The 19,819-nt window shown below is 38.7% G+C and overlaps 1 protein-coding gene across 6 annotated transcripts in view; it reads right to left on the bottom strand.

Moving 5' to 3' along the window:
- The window catches only part of TTLL5 (tubulin tyrosine ligase like 5), a 317,335-nt gene that overhangs the window by 290,326 nt on the left and 7,190 nt on the right, over positions 1-19,819 (bottom strand). For all 6 annotated transcript variants that reach the window (XM_032622071.1, XM_032622067.1, XM_032622068.1 and 3 more), the window contains exons 3-5: positions 19,054-19,160; positions 6,984-7,066; positions 5,160-5,266 (exon numbers count right to left, since the gene is read on the bottom strand). In XM_032622071.1, coding sequence (XP_032477962.1) covers positions 5,160-5,266; positions 6,984-7,066; positions 19,054-19,160 — 297 coding nt within the window. The remainder of the gene's footprint in view (positions 1-5,159; positions 5,267-6,983; positions 7,067-19,053; positions 19,161-19,819) is intronic.

Below are 19,819 nucleotides of genomic sequence, written 5' to 3'. Positions count from 1 at the left end.
TCCTAGAGAAATGGAAATAAAAACAAAAATAAACAAATGGGACCTAATGAAACTTAAAAGCTTTTGAACAGCAAAGGAAACCATAAAGAAGATCAAAAGACAACCCTCAGAATGGGAGAAAATATTTGCAAATGAAGCAACTGACAAAGGATTAATCTCCAAAATTTACAAGCAGCTCATGCAGCTCAATATCAAAAAAACAAACAACCCAATCCAAAAGTGGACAGAAGACCTAAACAGACATTTTTCCAAAGAAGATATACAGATTGCCAACAAACACATGAAAGAATGCTCAACATTATTAATCATTAGAGAAATGCAAATCAAAACTACAATGAGATATCATCTCACACTGGTCAGAATGGCCATTATCAAAAAATTTACAAACAATAGATGCTGGAAAGGGTGTGGAGAAAAGGGAACCCTCTTGCACTGTTGGAGGGAATGTAAATTGATACAGCCACTATGGAGAACAGTATGGAGGTTCCTTAAAAAACTAAAAATAGAACTACCATACAACCCAGCAATCCCACTATTGGGCATATACCCTGAAAAAACCCTAATTCAAAAAGAGTCATGTACCACTATGTTCATTGCAGCTCTATTTACAATAGCCAGGACATGGAAGCAACCTAAGTGTCCATCGACAGATGAATGGATAAAGAAGATGTGGCACATACATACAATGGAATATTACTCAGCCATATAAAGAAAAGAAACTGAGTTATTTGTAGTGAGGTGGATGGACCTAGAGTCTGTCATACAGAGTGAAGTAAGTCAGAAAAACAAATACCATATGCTAACACATATATATGGAATCTAAGAAAAAAAAAAAGGTCATGAAGAACCTAGGGGCAAGATGGGAACAAAGACACAGACCTACTAGAGAATGCACTTGAGAATATGGAGAGCGGGAAGGGTAAGCTGTGACAAAGTGAGAGAGTGGCATGGACGTATATACACTACCAAATGTAAAACAGATAGCTAGTGGGAAGCAGCTGCATAGCACAGGGAGATCAGCTCAGTGCTTTGTGACAACCTAGATGGGTGGGACGGAGGAAGATGCAAGAGGGAAGAGATATGTAGATATATGTATATGTATAGACAATTCACTTTGTTATAAAGCAGAAACTAACACACCATTGTAAAGCAATTATACTCCAATAAAGATGTTAAAAAAAGATATCTAAAAAAAATAAACACAAGAAAACTCTTAGAGGAAAACATAGGAAGAATTCTCTTTGACATAAATCACAGCAAGATAATTTTTTGATCCACCTTCTAGAGTAATGGAAGTAAAAACAAAAATAAACAAATGGGACCTAATGAAACTTAAAAGCTTTTGCACAGTAAAGGAAACCATAAACAAGACGAAAAGACAACCCTCAGAATCTGAGAAAATATTTGCAAATGAATCAACGGACAAAGGATTAATCTCTAAAATATATAAACAGGTCATGCAGCTCAATATTAAAAAAGACAGGGCTTCCCCAGTGGTGCAGTGGTTGAGAGTCTGCCTGCCGATGCAGGGGTCACGGGTTCATGCCCTGTTCCGGGAGGATCCCACATGCCGCGGAGCGGCTCTGCCTGTGAGCCATGGCCGCTGAGCCTGCGCATCCAGAGCCTGTGCTCCGCAACGGGAGAGGCCACAGCAGTGAGAGGCCCGTGTACCGCAAAAAAAAGAAAAAAAACAAAAAACAAAAAAAACCAAACAACCCAATCAAAAAATGGGCAGAAGACCTAAATAGACATGTCTCCAAAGAAGACATACAGATGGCCAAGAGGCACATGAAAAGCTGCTCAACATCGCTAATTATTAGAGAAATGCAAGTTAAAACTAAAATGAGGTATCACCTCATACCAGTTAGAATGGGCATCATCAGAAAATCTACAAACAACAAATGCTAGAGAGGGCGTGGAGAAAAGGGAACCCTCTTGCACTGTTAGTGGGAATGTAAATTGATACAGCCACTATGGAGAACAGTATGGAGGTTCCTTAAAAAATTAAAATAGAATTACCATATGACCCAGCAATCCCACTACTGGGCATACACCCAGAGAAAACAATAATTCAAAAGGACACATGCACCCCAATGTTCACTGCAGCACTATTTACAATAGCCAGGAAATGGAAGCAACCTAAATGCCTATCAACAGACGAATGGATAAAGAAGATGTAGCACATATGTACAATGGAATATTACTCAGCCATAAAAAGGAATGAAATTGGGTCATTTGTAGAGGCATGGATGGATCTAATGAGACTGTCATATAGAGTGAAGTAAGTCAGAAAGAGAAAAACATAAATAAATAAATAAATAAATAAATAAAATAAACTCTTGAATGCAACGGTATGTCAAAATCAAAAAAAAAAAAGCAAACACTGAACCAGAGGATAAGAAAAACAACAAATTCTTCTACAGTTACCCAGTATTAGTGGTCTCCAAACATTTTTGCTTGGTGCTCCCAATACAAATTTTGGGAAACTATGTATCCTTTTTGTTGGTGGCATCTAAGGTTTTTCATCATAAATTTAAAATGTTCCAAAGGATCCAATGAATGGCAAATATAATTTTAAAATAAAACTATAACAGTATCCTTTTAAGTATATTCAAGGGAACCTAAATAACATCAGGATTCACCAGCCACTGTACATTTTAAAAGTACTATAAAAGGAAAGGCTCTTTTTGTCAGTAAATTTTTCACTTTTTATAATACTATACTTTTAACTGAAAGTAACATATGAACAGGAAAGTACACAAATCACAACTGCAGAGCATGATGAATTTTGGTCACCTGTGTGAACACCACTGAGCATAGAACATTCCCAGCACCCCAGAAGCCTCCCCTACTCCCGCCCAGACATCCCCCAATCCACTTTTGTTTTTACTTCTTCCAATCCATTTCCCCCAAAGAACAGCTTAGCCTAACAGAACATATTTAATGCTTGTATGTCTTGTACATTATATTATACCTTCTCTACAACGAAAATATGTATACAAATTACATTTAATATTTTTAAGTTTCCTGTGATCATAAGGCTGTACTTGTGATACATATATTGACCTATCATTGTAAGAACATAGTACACAATTCATCAAAACACCGTAAATATTATAAATTTTTATTAGAATGTACATTATACTAACATCAATTTCTCCATTTTGATAACTATACTATGGTTATAACTGATTTAACATTAGGAAAACTGGGTAAAGGGCACATAGAAACTCTATATTATTTTTGCAACTTTTCTAAAAGTCTAAAATTATTTTTAAAAAATATTCCATAAAAAGAGTACACAATAATATTGGAAACACTTCAAGTGTTTGCATTCCTCTTGCATGTGAGTTAGAAGTCTCTGGATTGAAAAAGACTTCTAACTTCTGGTGCTCTGTATTTTCTTAGAAAATACAGAGCACCAGAAGCCATAAAGTATACTGCATTTAGGTAATGGATTATTAATACTCCCAAACATACATGTACAACACATTCAAAGAGAAGTGAAGAAAATATAGGTTAGAATTTATTAATACTGACTGAGTCCAAATTGAGGTGGAATTCCTATACACCTACAGTAATAGTTCAGAAACTATTGAAATAAATAATATACTACTAACAGGAATTAGGAATGCAGTCTCTGCTGTGAGCTATTTTAAGACTGTTTAAATACCTATTTAAAATAGTTGCATCTGATTCACTTCAAGCACCCAGTCACACATTTAGAAAACCAAATCCACATCTTCCAGGCAGTAAGGAAGAAAATAAAGTTTAAATTACTTTCTGCCCATGAAGCTCAGACATAAAATAAAACTGGAACTTGTTATAAAGATTCAAAATATACATTTATCTAAGATTATGAAGAAACTATTTGACATTAGAGACAGCATAGGCTGGGTATTTATACACATTGACTGAGTATAAGACAGTAGAACTGAATAATCAAGAAAGAGCCTTCTTTTCTAAAAAATGAGGAGACAAGTATATGAAGTGACCGAAAACAAAACTTGTTAGCATGAGTGAGTACCTGGGGCATAAGTCCTGGAAATAAAATATAACTCAACCACTGAGCAAATAACAAAATTCCTATTAGATTTGCATCTCTTCATTAGACAGATGAGATTAGCTGCCCTCTTCTCCAATAGGTCATGTATCTCTCCATAGTTGAAAATTACTCACTGCTAGAATAAGGCAGGGTTTCAGCATCAATTCTATTCCTATTTTCTCTTTCATAGATGTAAACACTAAGAAACCTTGTTCACAAATGTAATAGCGAACACTTATATAGTGTTTACTATGTGGCAGGCATGTGATGTTCTAAGCACTTATTAAATCCTCACGATAGTCCTACAAAGTGTGTGTCATTAGTACCTTCTCTTTACCAATGAGGAAGCTGACGCTCAGAAAGCTCACTTGCCCAAGATCAGTCAGCAGAACTGCGATCTGGGCCCAGGTTAGCTGGCTGCAGAGCCCGTGCTTCTAGCCACTAGGCAATATTGCCTCTCTAGGCTGATGTTAACCAATGAGACTGGCTGAAGTTTAATATAGCAATATCATTCAATTCTTTGAACTCTTTTCTAATTATATGTCAAAAGTCACAAGATGACCTATCTTTAAATTTTATATTTAATCATCTATCAGCTGACTACTTGATTATGTCCTTCTTCAATTTTGTTAAAGCAAAGAAATGGAAATCATTACCATGCAAAAAGATTCATTATGCTATTACCTGAATTAAACACCAATATTTTTGTTCCTTTCTTTGGAACCCTTGAAATTTTTACACCCTAGGACAATGCACCATATCAAGATTCTAGGTGGGCCGTTCTTTTATAAAGGGAAAAGACGGTAACTATGAAAAAGAAGGTGAGAAGGGAGAACCTATCCACATGAGGGGCTCACAAGCAGCTCAATTTTAGGAAAGAGAATCTATGGGATTTGCAATCCAGAAGTAGTGTATTTTAAAACCATCCATCCTACAGAGTCCTTGCAAAGTCTTCAGGTATGTCCAGGGATGTGAACACCTCAGTCTGATTTGCAGACTGCTGCCCTATATCACAGACTTCTTTTGTTTTTAAAGGATGTTAATTATCTCTGCTGGCTACATGCCTCAATGTCAGGTACCTTTAAATGGAGCAAAGTAGCTACAAGAGCATTACCTGGGAAAGTGATTAACCTTTTGTGCTTCAGAGAGGGTGCGAAGTAAAAAGGGCTTCAGGTGGGATCCTGTCCACATTAGGTTATAGTCAGTGCTGCTTGGGTGAACCTAAGGGCAGATAAAAAGACAAGATAAGAAACACCAGAGGGACTTCACTGGTGGCACAGTGGTTAAGAATCCGCCTGCCAATGCAGGGGACACGGGTTCGAGCCCTGGTCCGGGAAGATCCCACATGCCGCGGTGCAACTAAGCCCATGCGCCACAACTACTAAGACTGCGCTCTAGAGTTCATGAGCCACAACTACTGAGCCCGCGTGCCACAACTACTGAAGCCCGTGCACCTAGAGCCCGTGCTCCACAACAAGAGAAGCCACCGCAATGAGAAGACCGCGCACCGCAACGAAGAGTAGCCACCACTCGCCGCAACTAGACAAAGCCCGCACGCAGCAATGAAGACCCAACGCAGCCAAAATTAAATAAATAAATTTATTTAAAAAAAAGAGAAAGAACCAGAGACAGCCCCTGGAAGAACGATGGAAGTTAAAAGTCACAGAGATTTTTCATCCACAGAGCACTCACAGGGGCGGGTCAGTTAGGATGTGAGCTTAGTAAGACAAAAGCTGAGTGTACAGAACAGAGGGATAAGCAAGTTTAAAGAATGAGAGAGTTGGACAAGTCTCACATGCAAAAAGTAGAATTAATCCTTTTATAAAAGTTCATGATATCTCTAAATATTCTTGCATATCAAAGTGAGAGATGAGGACCCAACCCCAAAACTCCCTTCTCAGACTGTCCTTATATCCTTGCAGATGCTGGGTATAAAGTGATGATCGATCTAAAACCTTATAGTAGCAAACCAACTTAGAATTCATTCATTCATTCATTAGAATTCATTTGTCCATTCATTCAACAATTATGTACTCTCTGCCTCTGATGTGACAGGTACCATGTTAAGCCCTGGAAATAAAACAGCAACAAAGACAGTATATAAACTGGTATCAGAACTTCCTCAAAATGTCTACTTCATACGTCAACCTAGGATAAGAAGCGAGCAACCAGACTTTTATCAACTGTCTCAAAATATCCACAGTGGAAGTCCCTCCAGCATTTTTGCCTTTGCCTTTTGATTTCAAATCCCCATTTTCCCAATTTTCTTTGGGAATAACATACTCCTTGGTTTTAAAGGACCTGGCAATCACCTGCCCCTCCCTTCCCCCAAGGAGTGGACCCTTGACCCAAGCTAGGCTAATCATTCTATCTCCAGAATATGCTTCTTGAGCAGAGAAAGGCACAAGGACAATGAATGCAGTCGATTCATTCCACAGCAGTAAAGGTGGTCTTGAAGACTTCTGTTGCCAGATCCCTGGAGCTACTGCATTCTCTCTTCTTCCAAAGGTCTGCTTTTTCAGCTTTTCCTCTGGTTCTGCTAGCCATTCTATGTACATCTTTACTATAAATCCCTTTTGGTTTATGTTGGGCAGAGTCTGTTTCTGTTGCTTGCAATCAAAGAGGTTTAATTGGGTATTAGACAATTCCTTATGGGAAACTCTGCCTCTAGCCCATGCCTAAAAATACAGCAAGGAAAATAAAATTTTTTTTCCCTAAAAAAAAGCCCCACAAAATCTTGTGGAAATGTTTTCCATGTATTTCAAGGAAAAACTGGTAAAGTGACTCAGAAAGTCAATGCAAGTTCTGAGTACTTGCATTGTACTCAGGAGTGGTCCCGTGTACTTTCTAGAGCTGGCCCTGTTAGCTGACAGTCAGTTAGGTGGCTAGGATTTTCAGCTTTTGAGCAGATAAGGTAAGGTAGTAAAAATGAGCTTACTTCATGAAATCCATGGGCTGTCAGGATGCTGCGAACCAGGCGACTGTCTGTTCGTACGATCTTGTAAGACAAGTGATAACGTTCTAAAGAAAAACATAGAATCAAGTTCAGTAAGCAGAAAGTTAACTATAGAGAAAGAAATAAACTGTAAGATGGTGGCTGGACTAATTACACTCAATAACACAATACTGTTATCCTTAGGCTACTATAAGTAGGTTGAGGATTATTTTGGACTAAGGGTCCTAAACCTGAGATTCACTGACTGTCACTAAACATAGATGGGGGTGGGGCGGGGGGAATGACATCCCTGTTTTCACCAAATTCTAGTTCCAACTTAACATTACCTTCAATTAGGAATGTAGGCAACAAAGGAGAATAGTATTAGCAATGCCTGTGACCCTGCCACCAACAGATATCAGGTATTCTAACATTCTTTTACAGTTGTTACAGTTACCTCAAAAAATCACTTATTCTCAAAAAAAAAATCACTTATTCTCTGGTGGCCTAGTGGTTAGGACTCCGGGCTTTCACTGCGTGGTGCAGGTTCAATTCTTGGTCGGGAACTGAGATAATGAAAGCCGAACAGCACGGCCAAAAAAAATCGCTTACTCCCACAGTATTTAAAACTTATGGCAGTGAACAGACCTACCACTAGATCATGTTATTTAATGCACTAATAAAAGGCATACATATCACAAATTTGGTTTTTAAAACTACTTTGAGAACTATATTTTAATACAATTTATTTTCTTTGTAGTCTTATGTATTTTTAAAATACACTTAGAAAACATTATTCTGAGAAGAGACCCATAAGTTTCCCCATACTGCCAACGCCACCCACTGCACCAAAAAGGCTAAGAACGCCGTTCTAAATAGCCCTCATGTGCAACAATGTTGGTTACCAGCATATCTTAGACCAGAGGTTATAAACTGATGACACGAGGGCCAAAACCAATCTGCAGACATGGTTTGTTCGTTCCTCCTTGTGCTTTAAAAATAAAATTGAATTAATTGCTAACCTTCTGAAACTGGAGGAATTCATATAAAAATCTAGATTTCTGGGGGCTTCCCTGGTGGCGCAGTGGTTGGGAGTCCGCCTGCCAATGCAGGGGACACGGACAGGTTCGTGTCCCAGTCCGGGAAGATCCCACGTGCCGCGGAGCGGCTGGGCCCGTGAGCCATGGCTGCTGAGCCTGCACGTCCGGAGCCTGTGCTCCGCAACGGGAGAGGCCGCAGCAGTGAGAGGCCCTCGTACCGCAAAAAAAAAAAAAAAAATCTAGATTTCTGGACTTCTCTTGAAAACCCTGGCAACCCTGGGCTCTCCCTCTGGCAAGGCAAGAGTCAACCAGAGAAGTGCAAGTGCTCCCTGCAGGACAGGCCTGCGCTGTCCAGTTCAGCACCGTCCCCACCTGACCTGCTTCACTCATTCTTATCTCCTGCCAGGCCCCTGAGGGCATTCTGTGCTTGTGACCCCTGTCTAAGAGGAATGTCTGTAATCACGTGAGGTTTCTATATAGCCCCAAAGACTAAAGTTTTCTCTGGCGCATTACATTCAATCTCTTTCTATGCATCACTATAAACTGTTAGCTAAGAATTCTACAGAACGATTTTTTTAAAGGACTGCATACTGAACCATTTCTGAGTGAGTATAATACAGAAACTTATGGACAGGCTCCGGAACAAAATTCAGCCTCTACCGTCAAAGATAAGCATTTCTTTTTATAACTCTATGTGAAAATATTCATAAATTCCTGCTGCTACTTGCCCAGCCCTGGCAGGAACACCATGCCAAGCAGACACAGGAGGATTGGAATGATAAGGCCAGACACTCCATACTTCTCATTCTTGCGGCAAACTTTAAAGCCCAGTTACAAGGTTTTCCCAATGGTCAATCACTATTATGTTGTCTTTGCAATATTTTTATAAGAAAAACAGTGCAGAATTTAATGTAAGCAGCAGCACAGTGCACTGCTCAAGAGTTTGTGTTCTAAGGTTTCCTAAAGCTTACCTCTATAAAAACAATCAATAGAAAGAGAAATCAGCTGAACTCTGTTTCATTCCAGCAATAAGCAATATTCAACCATGGATAAATGAACCAATTAGTTTTGTAAACGCTCAATTCATATTATGAAGAAATGGATTTTTTTTTACTTTTATGTTTATTATTTATAAAAATTTTAATTTATTCTTATGCTCAACTGTATATTCATTAAGACTGTAAGATAGCTCAATCCAGGACACATTCAATCTTTAGAGATATATGAACATAATAAATCTAATAAGATATAAAAAAAGGAGTTTGTGTTCTGATTCCAAGTTGGGGAAGGAAAGTACAAGATAGGTGTGGAATAGCTTGCTATGCCAAAAAAGAGGACAGTCACAAGGATTGAGAACATGTCACAAGGATCTTTTTTTTTTTTTTCACTGCTGCGGCCTCTCCCTTTGCGGAGCACAGGCTCCGGACGCGCAGGCTCAGCAGCCATGGCTCACGGGCCGAGCCACTCCGCGGCACGCGGGATCTTCCCGGACTGGGGCACGAACCCGCGTCCCCTGCATCGGCAGGCAGACTCTCAACCACTGCGCCACCAGGGAAGACCTTTTTTTTTTTTTTTTGGCACAAGGATCTTGAAGGGGCTCCCCAAGGCCAAATTTGAGGAAATCTGAATATAAAAATGAATACTGACAGAAAAAGATTTTAACTCACTTATAAGAAAGAAAACAACCCATGAATCCACACTGCTAAGAAAGTGAGAAGGTATACTACTGGTTTTCTAGGTCAGAAGTACGATACAAGTGTCATCAAGGCATTGGCAGGACTGCGTTCCTTTCTATAGGCTCTGGGTAGGGTCCACTTCGTTTCCTTTTCCATCTTCTAGAGGCTGCCCCTATTCTTCTTCTATCTTCAAAGCCAGCAATGACAGGTCTAGTCCTTCTCACACTGCAACAGTCTGACTCTTCTTCTGTCTCCTTCTATTTTAAAGGACTCCTGTAATTACATTGGGCCCACTTGAAGAATCTCCTTATCTTAAGGGTTAGCTGATTAGCAACCTTAATTCCATCTATGACCTCAATTCCGCTTGGCTAAGTCAGGTAACATTTTCACAGGTTCTGGGGATTAGGAGGTAGACATCTTTGGGAGACTATTAACTTTCGCATAGAAGGGAAAGCTCTTCTTTACAGAAAAGCCAGCTAATAAATGTAGAAGGAAAAACTGAAATAGAAAATCACCATTTTACAAAAACTGCAATAGTAAGTGATTCAGACAAGAATCAATGAATTCCAACAGTCAGAGACTACTGGAGAACAGGATATTCATACATCTCAAAATATCATCCCAGAGAATGCTTTTAACAAAGGAGAAGGGTACCTGTACAATGAAGCAATCTGGTAAACACTATCTTAACCAAATGGTCAAACTTGTCATCACCAGTAATGCAATATAATGACATCACATGATTTCTAATGTGATACACTGAGGACATGACTTCATTAAATGATATTCCTACAAATTTTTTTCAACTTTTTTATTCTTTTTAACCTTTTTCAACCTTTTTAATCTAAACATGTGGAATCAATCTGACAAGCCCAAACTTAAGGACATCTGCAAAGCAACTAGTCTGGAATCTTTAAAAATGCCAATGTCACGAAAGACCAAAAAAAAAAAAAAAATCCAGTAAATGGTTGTAGATATAAATGAGCCTAAAGAAATATGACAACTAAGTGCAATCTCTGATTGGATTCTGGATTTGAAAGAAAAAAATAAAGATAAAGGACAAAATTGGAACAACTGAGGAAATCTGGGCAGGGACTGTATATTAGATAAGAGTGTTTTAGCAATGACAGATTTCCTGAGTGTCATCAGTGTACTGTGGTTATAGAGAGGATGCCCTTGTTCTTAGGATAAACATGTTGAATAAGGTATTTAGGTCTGAAGTATGTGAACTAATTTTCAAATGGTTCAGAGAGAGAAAGAAGGTAAAGCAAACATGGCAAAATGTTAATAACGGGTGAAAGCAAGGAAATAGTATACATGAATTCATTGCACTATACTTATAACTTGCCAGATGGTTTTTTTATTTCTTTAAATAAAATGTTCAGAAAACTAAAAGAAAACCAGGTCTTTTTCATTGTGATAACTGATCACTGACAGCTCCATTTTTGTACATAAAAAAGCCAAAGCCTCATCAGCTGCTGGGGACCAGGACTGCACCCGATTCTCTGACTGTTCTGCAGTGCTTGCCCCAGGCCACAGAGAAGATGATCGGTCAGGTGTGTGGAAAAATAGAGAATGATTATGTGGGGACTGGGGGAGGAGGAGAATAATAAAAGAAAGAGTATGTCTCTGGAGTTGAACTGCCGGGGTTCAAACCCTGGCTCTACTACTTCCTGCCTGCTGTCTCAAATAAGTTACTTAATTTCACTATGCTCAATTTCCTCACCTATAAAATGGGGTTGATAACAAAGGTACTTATCTCACAGGGTAGTTAAAAGCACTAAATCAGTTAATACATGTAGAGCTTTTAGAATAGGAAAGCTTGCTGATATGCGAATTCCCTGGCTGTCCAGTGGTTAGGACTCGGCGCTTTCACTGCTGTGGCCTGTGTTCAATCCCTGGTTGGGAAACTAAGATCCTGCAAGCTGCACGGTGCAGACCCCCGAAAAAAGAAAGCTTGCTGATACATAGAAAAATAATTTCATACAGTAAAACAGTAAACACATAGTAAAATAGCTACTAATACATATATAAATACATAGTATAATACACAGTAAATTATACATTTTATATAGCAAGTTAAAAAATAAAAATGCTATTAATACTCTTTCTCCTACTTCTCCTAATATAGAAGTAAAATGCAGTCATCACTGTGCTCAATGGCAGACCTGATTCTCATGGTATGTAAGCAGTGACCACCTACTTCTTTTTTTTAAAATAAATTTATTGATTTATTTATTTTTGGCTGTGATGGGTCTTCCTTGCTGCGTGCAGGCTTTCTCTGGTTGAGGCGAGTAGGGGCTACTCTTTGTTGCGGTGCGCGGGCTTCTCATTGCGGTGGCTTCTCTTGTTGAGGAGCACGGGCTCTAAGCGCATGGGCTTCAGTAGCTGTGGCATGCAGGCTCAGTAGCTGTGGCATGCAGGCTCAGTAGCTGTGGCTTGCAGGCTCAGTAATTGTGGGTTGGGGGCTCTAGAGTGCAGGCTCAGTAGCTGTGGCGCACGGGCTTAGTTGCTCCGCGGCACGTGGGATCTTCCCAGAACAGGTCTCGAACCCATGTCCCCTGCATTGGCAGCGGATTCTTAACCACTGCGCCACCAGGGAAGTCCCTGGCCACTTACTTCTAATCCAAACCAACTAACTATAACCCAACTCAGATACATTGAACATGTTCTAAAAGGGGAGTGTAAGAGAGGCAGGGTGGAATGATGGAAAGCAACTGTGACTGCTTTAGGGATTTTAACCCGCATTCATGCTCTGTGTCCAATGGCCCTACAACCAATAATGCTGATTACCAGCGCATATTAGACCAGAGATTATAAAATGGTAACCCAGGAGCCAAATCCAGCCTATAGACAGTTTGTCCATCCCTTGTGGTGTTTTCAGTATAAAGTTGAATTATTTGCTAACCTTTTAAAATTGGAAGAAGTCACATAAAAATCTAGATTTCTAGGCTTCTCCTGAAATAGCTGGTAAGCCTGGGCTACCTCTCCCTAGCGAGAGTCAAATGGAGAACTGCAACTACAAACTGAACCTGTTCAACTGTTCATGACAGAACCACCTTCGCCATGTTTTCCTCCATAAAAAAACAAGAGGCAGGGTACGGTCCTGCTAGCAAACTGCAAAACACCCAACATCTAAGCCTCTGAACACACACGCATCTCACCAATTCCACTATGAGACTGTAGAATTTCCTCTTCAACAACTCACATGCATCGCAGGGGACAATCTGAAGAACTAGGACCTCTGGCAAGTTCCAGGACTGACTGTAGCAGAGTAAAGACAATCAAGGAACCAATAATCTAACTGTCAGCTCAGAAGCACCCTAAGGGGTTTGGTCCAAACTAGCATGGGAAACTAGAATGAAGATAAAACTAACATTCCTTTGACTTTAGAATACAAGAATAACCCCTTCGATGGCAACACAGTGTATCCTTGCCTTACTGTCAGAAAACTGGGTCCTTACGTGCACAGTCGAATACGGTTGTCACTAGCCACATGTAACTTGAGCACTTGAAATGTGACTAGTGTGACAAAGGAACTGAATTTCTCATTTTATTTAACTTTAATAAATTCTATTTTCAATTTTAAAACTGATACTCAATTCAGTTATTGGAAAACTTGTTTGGAACAACTTGAACATAGGAATTGACTACAATTTCAACTATAACATTTATGAAATCTAAATACAGACCAAATGCTTCCAATGAAATTTTTGCACCATATGGAGATGTACTAAAAGTGTACAATACACACTGGATGTAAAATATCTTCACGATTTTTTTATACTGAGTAAAAGTGGAAATGATAATTTGGATTAAATAAAATATATTATTAAAATTAATTTCACCTATTTCTGCTTATTTTTTTGATAAGGCTACTGAAAAATTACATATACAGCTTACATCATATTTCTGTTGGACAGTGCTAGTCTATACAAATCCAAATTTATGAAACTGACACATTCAGAGGCAAAATACAAAATACTTCATTCTAGGAAAAGATTAAATTGAAAATATCTGTTGCCCTTAAAATGCAATCCCAGGACTTCCCTGGTGGCGCACTGGTTAAGTCTCTGTGCTCCCAGTGCAGGGGGCCCGGGTTCAATCCCTGGTCAGGAAACCAGATCCCACATGCTGCAACTAAGAGTTCGCATGCCACAACTAAGGAGCCCACGTGCCACAACTAAGGAGCCTGCCTACTGCAACTAAGACCCAGCACAACCAAATAAATAAATAAATACTTTAAAATAAATAAATAAAATAAAATGCAATCCCATTTATATGTTCAAAGTATACACAATTTTGAAAAAAAAACATGGATATGGTGAGGAAAAAAACATACTCCTGGAATATTTCACAAATAAAGCATATGAAATCTTATTGTATCCAAAATATTAACAGTGAATTCAATGAAACATTTAATAGATAACAGAAAAAACAAGGTTGGAATCTAACATTCTAAGATCAACAGAAGATAACTAATGCCCCAGATACACTTCTCAAGGGGATTTAACTCAGTATTATGATCTGAGCAGATCTATGTCAGCTATTTAAGAGAGAGAGAGAAAAAAAAAAATAGACCAAGAGTGTTTAACAATTCAGAAATCTGAGGTAGCAACTAACAAACTCATTCAAATTGTTCTTTTCATAAAGGAAGGCGAAGAAAATTATTAAACCTCAAGGAATTGGGAATATACAGAAAATTTAAAAAAAACAGAGTTTGAGAAAAAAGTTTAGTGGCTTCTTCCTTAAACACAGGAAGATGTACAGGAAAATAATCCAAAGACTTAGAGGTTCTAGAAAATAGTGATTGCTTGAATAATGGCATGATTACATTGATGGATGCTAATTTCCAATAAATGTTGGGTATTCTACAAAGGAAGGGTCTATTGCCACAGAATACATGGATTCTTTTATGAATCCAAAGAAACCAAAAGAAGTGTGTGTGGGGGGGGAGGATTATTTACTTCTGTTGTTTTTACGCACCTTTGATGTTCTGACTCTAATCATATTTAGTGGGAGACTCTCAGCAAATGTTAGTAAATCTTCAGAGACTCCAGCTTCAGAGAACATGAATGAACCATGTCCCTTTAAGTGGTAACCTAGCAACTTGCTGAGGGGATTAGAACACCGAGACCCTTGGGGAAGGAGGAGAATTCAAATCCCAGAAGCAGGTGCTCACCGTCCTTTGAACCCTGCCTTATTATGGGGCAAGGACAGACCTTAAAGTCTTCTCAAGGTAGAGCAGATCCTGTTCAACAAATAGAGTAAGCAGCACAAGTTTTGAATGCCTACTGTGTGCTGAACATAAGTGATCTCATTCTTACAATGCCTGCAAGGTAGCTATTATCTCCATTTTATAATAATGAAATAGATTAAGAGAGTTTAAGTGATTGCACAAGACTCACAGCTAGTAAATGCCAAAGCTGGGATCTGAAATATTGACTGAGAACCCATGTATAGACCCTTGCCACCATATCGCACAAAAGTCTGGATCCACAGTATGTAACCTTTGAAGACGGCTACAGGCTAACACCATGATTCAGAGCACTGCTTAAAGTCAAAGAGGAGTGGACATAAATGAAATTAAGAATAGAAAAACAATAGAGAAAGTAAGCAAAATAAAAAGTTTGCTCTTTAAAATGATTCTCAAAATTGACAAACTTTTAGTTAGACTAACTAAAAACAAAGAGAAAAAATTCAAATTACTAAAATCAGAAATGAAGGTGGGGACATTACTACTGTATTACAGAAATAAAAAGGATTATAAAAGAATACTATGAACAACTGTATGCCAACAAAATTAGATAAACTGAATGCAATGGAAAATAACCTAGAGACACACAAACTGCCAAAACAGACTCAACAAGAAACAGAAAATAGAATAGATAAGCAGAGGTTGAACTAGTAATCAAAAACCTTCCAACAAAGAAAAGCTAAGGACTAGATGCTTCACTGGTGAATTCTATCGAACGTTTAAAGAATTAACACGAATCCTTCTCAAACTCTTCCAAAGAGGAGGAAGGAACTCATTCTATGAGGGCAGCATTACCCTGATACCAACGCCAGACAAAGACATCAAAAGAAAAGAAAATTACAGAACGATATCCCTTATGAATACAGATGCAAACATCCTAAACAAAATACTAGCAAACCAAATCCATCAGCATATTAAAAGGACTATATACCATGCTCAAGTGAGATTTATCTCAGGAATGCAAGGGTGGTTCAATATACAAAAGTCAATCAATGTAATATACTACATTAATAAAATGAAGGAAAAAAAACATAGAATCATCTCGATTCATGTAGAAAAAGCATTTGACAAAATGCAACACCGCTGTATGATAAAAACACTCAACAAAGGAATAGAAGAGAACTTCCTCAACATGATAAAGGGCATTTATGAAAACCCATAGCTAACATCATACCGAATGGTGAAAGACAGAAAGCTTTCCCCCAAAGATCAGGAAGAAGACAAAGATGCCCATTTTCACTTCTATTCAACACTGTACTGGAAGTTCTAGCCAGAGCAATTAGGAAAAAGCAGAAGAAAAAGAAAGAGAGGGAGGTAGGGAGGTATTCAGGTTAGAGAGGAAGAAGTAAAATCTCTATTTACTGATGACATGATCTTGTATAGAGATAATCCTAAAGAACACACACACACACACACACACACACACACACACTCACTAGTAGAGCTAATAAATGAGTTCAGCAAGGTTTCAGGATACAGGATCAGTATACAAAAAATCAATAGTAAGGCTTCCCTGGTGGCACAGTGGTTGAGCATCTGCCTGCCAGCGCAGGGAACATGGGTTTGAGCCCTGGTCTGGGACGATCCCGCATGCCACAGAGCAGCTAAGCCCATGAGCCACAACTACTGATCCTGTGCTCTAGAGCCCATGAGCCACAATTACTGAGCCCACGAGCCACAACTACTGAGCCCACGTGCCACAACTACTGAAGCCGGTGCGCCTAGAGCCCGTGCTCCACAACAAGAGAAGCCACCACAATGAGAAGCCTGCGAACCACAACGAAGAGTAGCCCCCACTCGCCGCAACCAGAGAAAAGCCCTCGCACAGCAACGAAGACCCAATGCAGCCAGAAACAATAGATAAATAAAATAAAATAATAAAATAAATTTATTTTTAAAAAATCAATAGTATGTCTACACACTGACAATGAACAATCCAAAAATGAAATTGAGAAAGCAATTCCATTTATAATAGCATCAAAAAGAATAAAATATTGAAGAATAAAGTTAACCAAGGAGCTACAAGACTTGCACACAGCAAACTATAAAACGTTGCTACAGAAATTAAAGAAGACCTAAATAAATGGAAAGACATCCCATGTTCACGGACTGGAAGACTTAACACTAAGACGGCAATACTTCCAAAAGCAATTTACAGATTCTATGTACTCCCTACCAAAATCACAACAGTCATTTTTGCAGAAATGAAAAAGCTGATCCCAAAATTCATATGGAATTGCAAAGGACCCTGAATAGCAAAAAAATTTTGAAAATGAAGAACAAAGTTAGAGGACTCACACTTCCCAATTTCAAAACTTAGTACAAAGATACTGTAATAAAAATAATATGGCACTGGTATAAGGATAAACAAACAGACTGACAGAATTATTAAGAGTCCAAAAATAAACCCATACATCTAATGGTCTACTGATTTTCAACAATAGTGCCAAGATTATTCAGTAAGGAAAGAATAGTCTCTTCAACTAATCATGCTGGGGCAACTGGATATCCACATGTAAAAGAATGAAGGTGGACCCTTATCTCACACTATATAAAAAAATTAACTCAAAATGGAACAAAGACCATCTAGCTCTAAATTTAAGAGCTTAAACTATAAAGCTCTTAGAGGAAAGCATAGGGATCATGACTTTGGGTTAGGCAATGGTTTCTTAGATATGACACCAAAAGCATAAGCAACAAGAGAAAAAGTAGATAAATGGAACATCATCAAAATGAAAAACTTTTCCCCATGAAAGAACACTATCAAGAGCATGAAAAGACAAACCACAGAGGAAAATATATTTGGAAATCATTTCTCTGATAAGGGTCTAGTATCCAGAATATATAAAGAACCCTTACAACTCAACAACAAAAAGATAAGCAACCCGATTAAAAAATAGGCAAAAACCTTGACAGACATTTCTCCAAAGGAGATAATATAAATGGCCAAAAGGAACATGAAAAGCTGCTCAATGTCATTAATCATTAGGAAAATGCAAATCATAACCACAATAAGATACCACTTCACACCCATTAGTATAGCTATATTCTAAAAAACAGAAAACAACGAATGTTACTGAGGATATGGAGAAATTTCAACTCTCATATATTGTTGGTGGGAACATAACATTGTGCAGTCACTGTGGAAAATCCTTCGGCAGTTCCTTAATAAGTTAAACATAGAATTACCATACAACTTAGCAATTCCATTCCTAGGTATATACCCAAAAGAACTAAGAACAGGTGTTCAAACAAAAACTTGTGCATGAATGTTCATAGCAGCACTATTTACAAGAGCCAAAAGCTGAAAACACTTATCCATCAACCGATGAATGGATAAACAAAATGTGGTATACCCATACAATGGGATGTTATTCAGCCGCAAAAAGGAATGAAGTATTGACATATGCTAAAACATGGATGAACCTTGAAAACATTATGCTAAGTGTAAGAAGCCAGACACAAAAGGCTATGTATTGTATGAGTCCATTTATATGAAATATCCAGATTAGGTAAAGCCATAGAGACAGAAAGCTTAGTGGTTGCCAGGAGCTGGGATAAGGGGGTTGGGGAGTGACTGCTTAATGGGTACAGGGTTTACTTTTAGATGAAAATGTTCTGAAACTAGATAGTGGTGATGGTTGCACAATACTGTGAATGTACTAAATGCCACTGAGTTGTATACTTTAAAATGGTAAAAACAGTAAATTTTGTTATGTGTATTTTACCGTAATTATAAAAAACAGTATCATTAAACTTATTGTGATGATCATTTCATGATATATGTAAGTTAAATCACTATGCTGTACACCTTAAACTTGTACAGTGGTGTATGTCAATGATCTCTCTATAAAACTGGAAGAAGAAAACAAAAAAATAAACACATGTACACGTAATTCAAAAAAAAAAGAGGAAAAATAATTTAATATGCAGAAAACAATTTAAGAAATCACAAATAATCCGTTCAAGTATAAAAATATCAACAGAATATTCTCATGACCAAGGCCCTTTCCCTAACTAAATATGGTTATCACTTTCTGTAAGATGAGGCTATCAGGGCCATGCCCAGCCCTTCCCTCAGTGGGGAAGCTCATACCTACCTCCAATTACTCGAACATTGTTGTCCTTTGTCAGAATAGCCTCAGCATGGAATACCAAAACTGGAATTCTCCTGTAGCCTCCAGTCCACATGATACATGGATGATCTCTACAACCGTAATAAAAGACTTTATTAATTTACAGCTCAAAATCTGAATTAACAACTGAAGCAGATCACTGTGGTTTGCTGCTTAGCACCTTTCCCCTTCTTCTGGAACAAGCATCCCAAATGTCCTATGGGAAACCATTCATCTTCCATTCTTAGTCAGATGGTCTGTTTAAGATTAACTCCGTTCCTGCTGTAGGGATGGGTCTTGACTGGCTTTAGCCAATCAGGGTTTTCCATCCCCCAGTTATAGTTACTGGTTCAGGGATGAGGACATAAACCAGCTGGAGCCAGTGTGTCAGGAGATATGTCATGTGACCCTCTAAGAAAGCGATGCTTTCTCTTCTGTAGCAGTTGCAGGAGAAATGGCCTCCTCCCCTTGATGGTGTAAGAGAATGAGGTCGGGCTTCCCTGGTGGCGCAGTGGTTGAGGGTCTGCCTGCCGATGCGGGGGACACGGGTTCGTACCCCGGTCCGGGAAGATCCCACGTGCTGCGGAGCATCTGGGCCCGTGAGCCATGGCCGCTGAGCCTGCGCGTCTGGAGCCTGTGCTCCGCAACGGGAGAGGCCACAACAGTGAGAGGCCCGCGTACCACAAAAAAAAAAAAAAAAAAAAAAAGGGAATGAGGTCTGGAAGTACAAGTGTCATTTTGTGACCTTGGA

This window comes from Phocoena sinus, chromosome 2, assembly GCF_008692025.1.
Source record: "Phocoena sinus isolate mPhoSin1 chromosome 2, mPhoSin1.pri, whole genome shotgun sequence".
In the NCBI taxonomy this organism is placed as follows: domain Eukaryota; kingdom Metazoa; phylum Chordata; class Mammalia; order Artiodactyla; family Phocoenidae; genus Phocoena; species Phocoena sinus.
The sequence above is the reverse complement of the archived record's forward strand: the minus strand, read 5'-3'. Positions and strand labels throughout refer to the sequence as shown.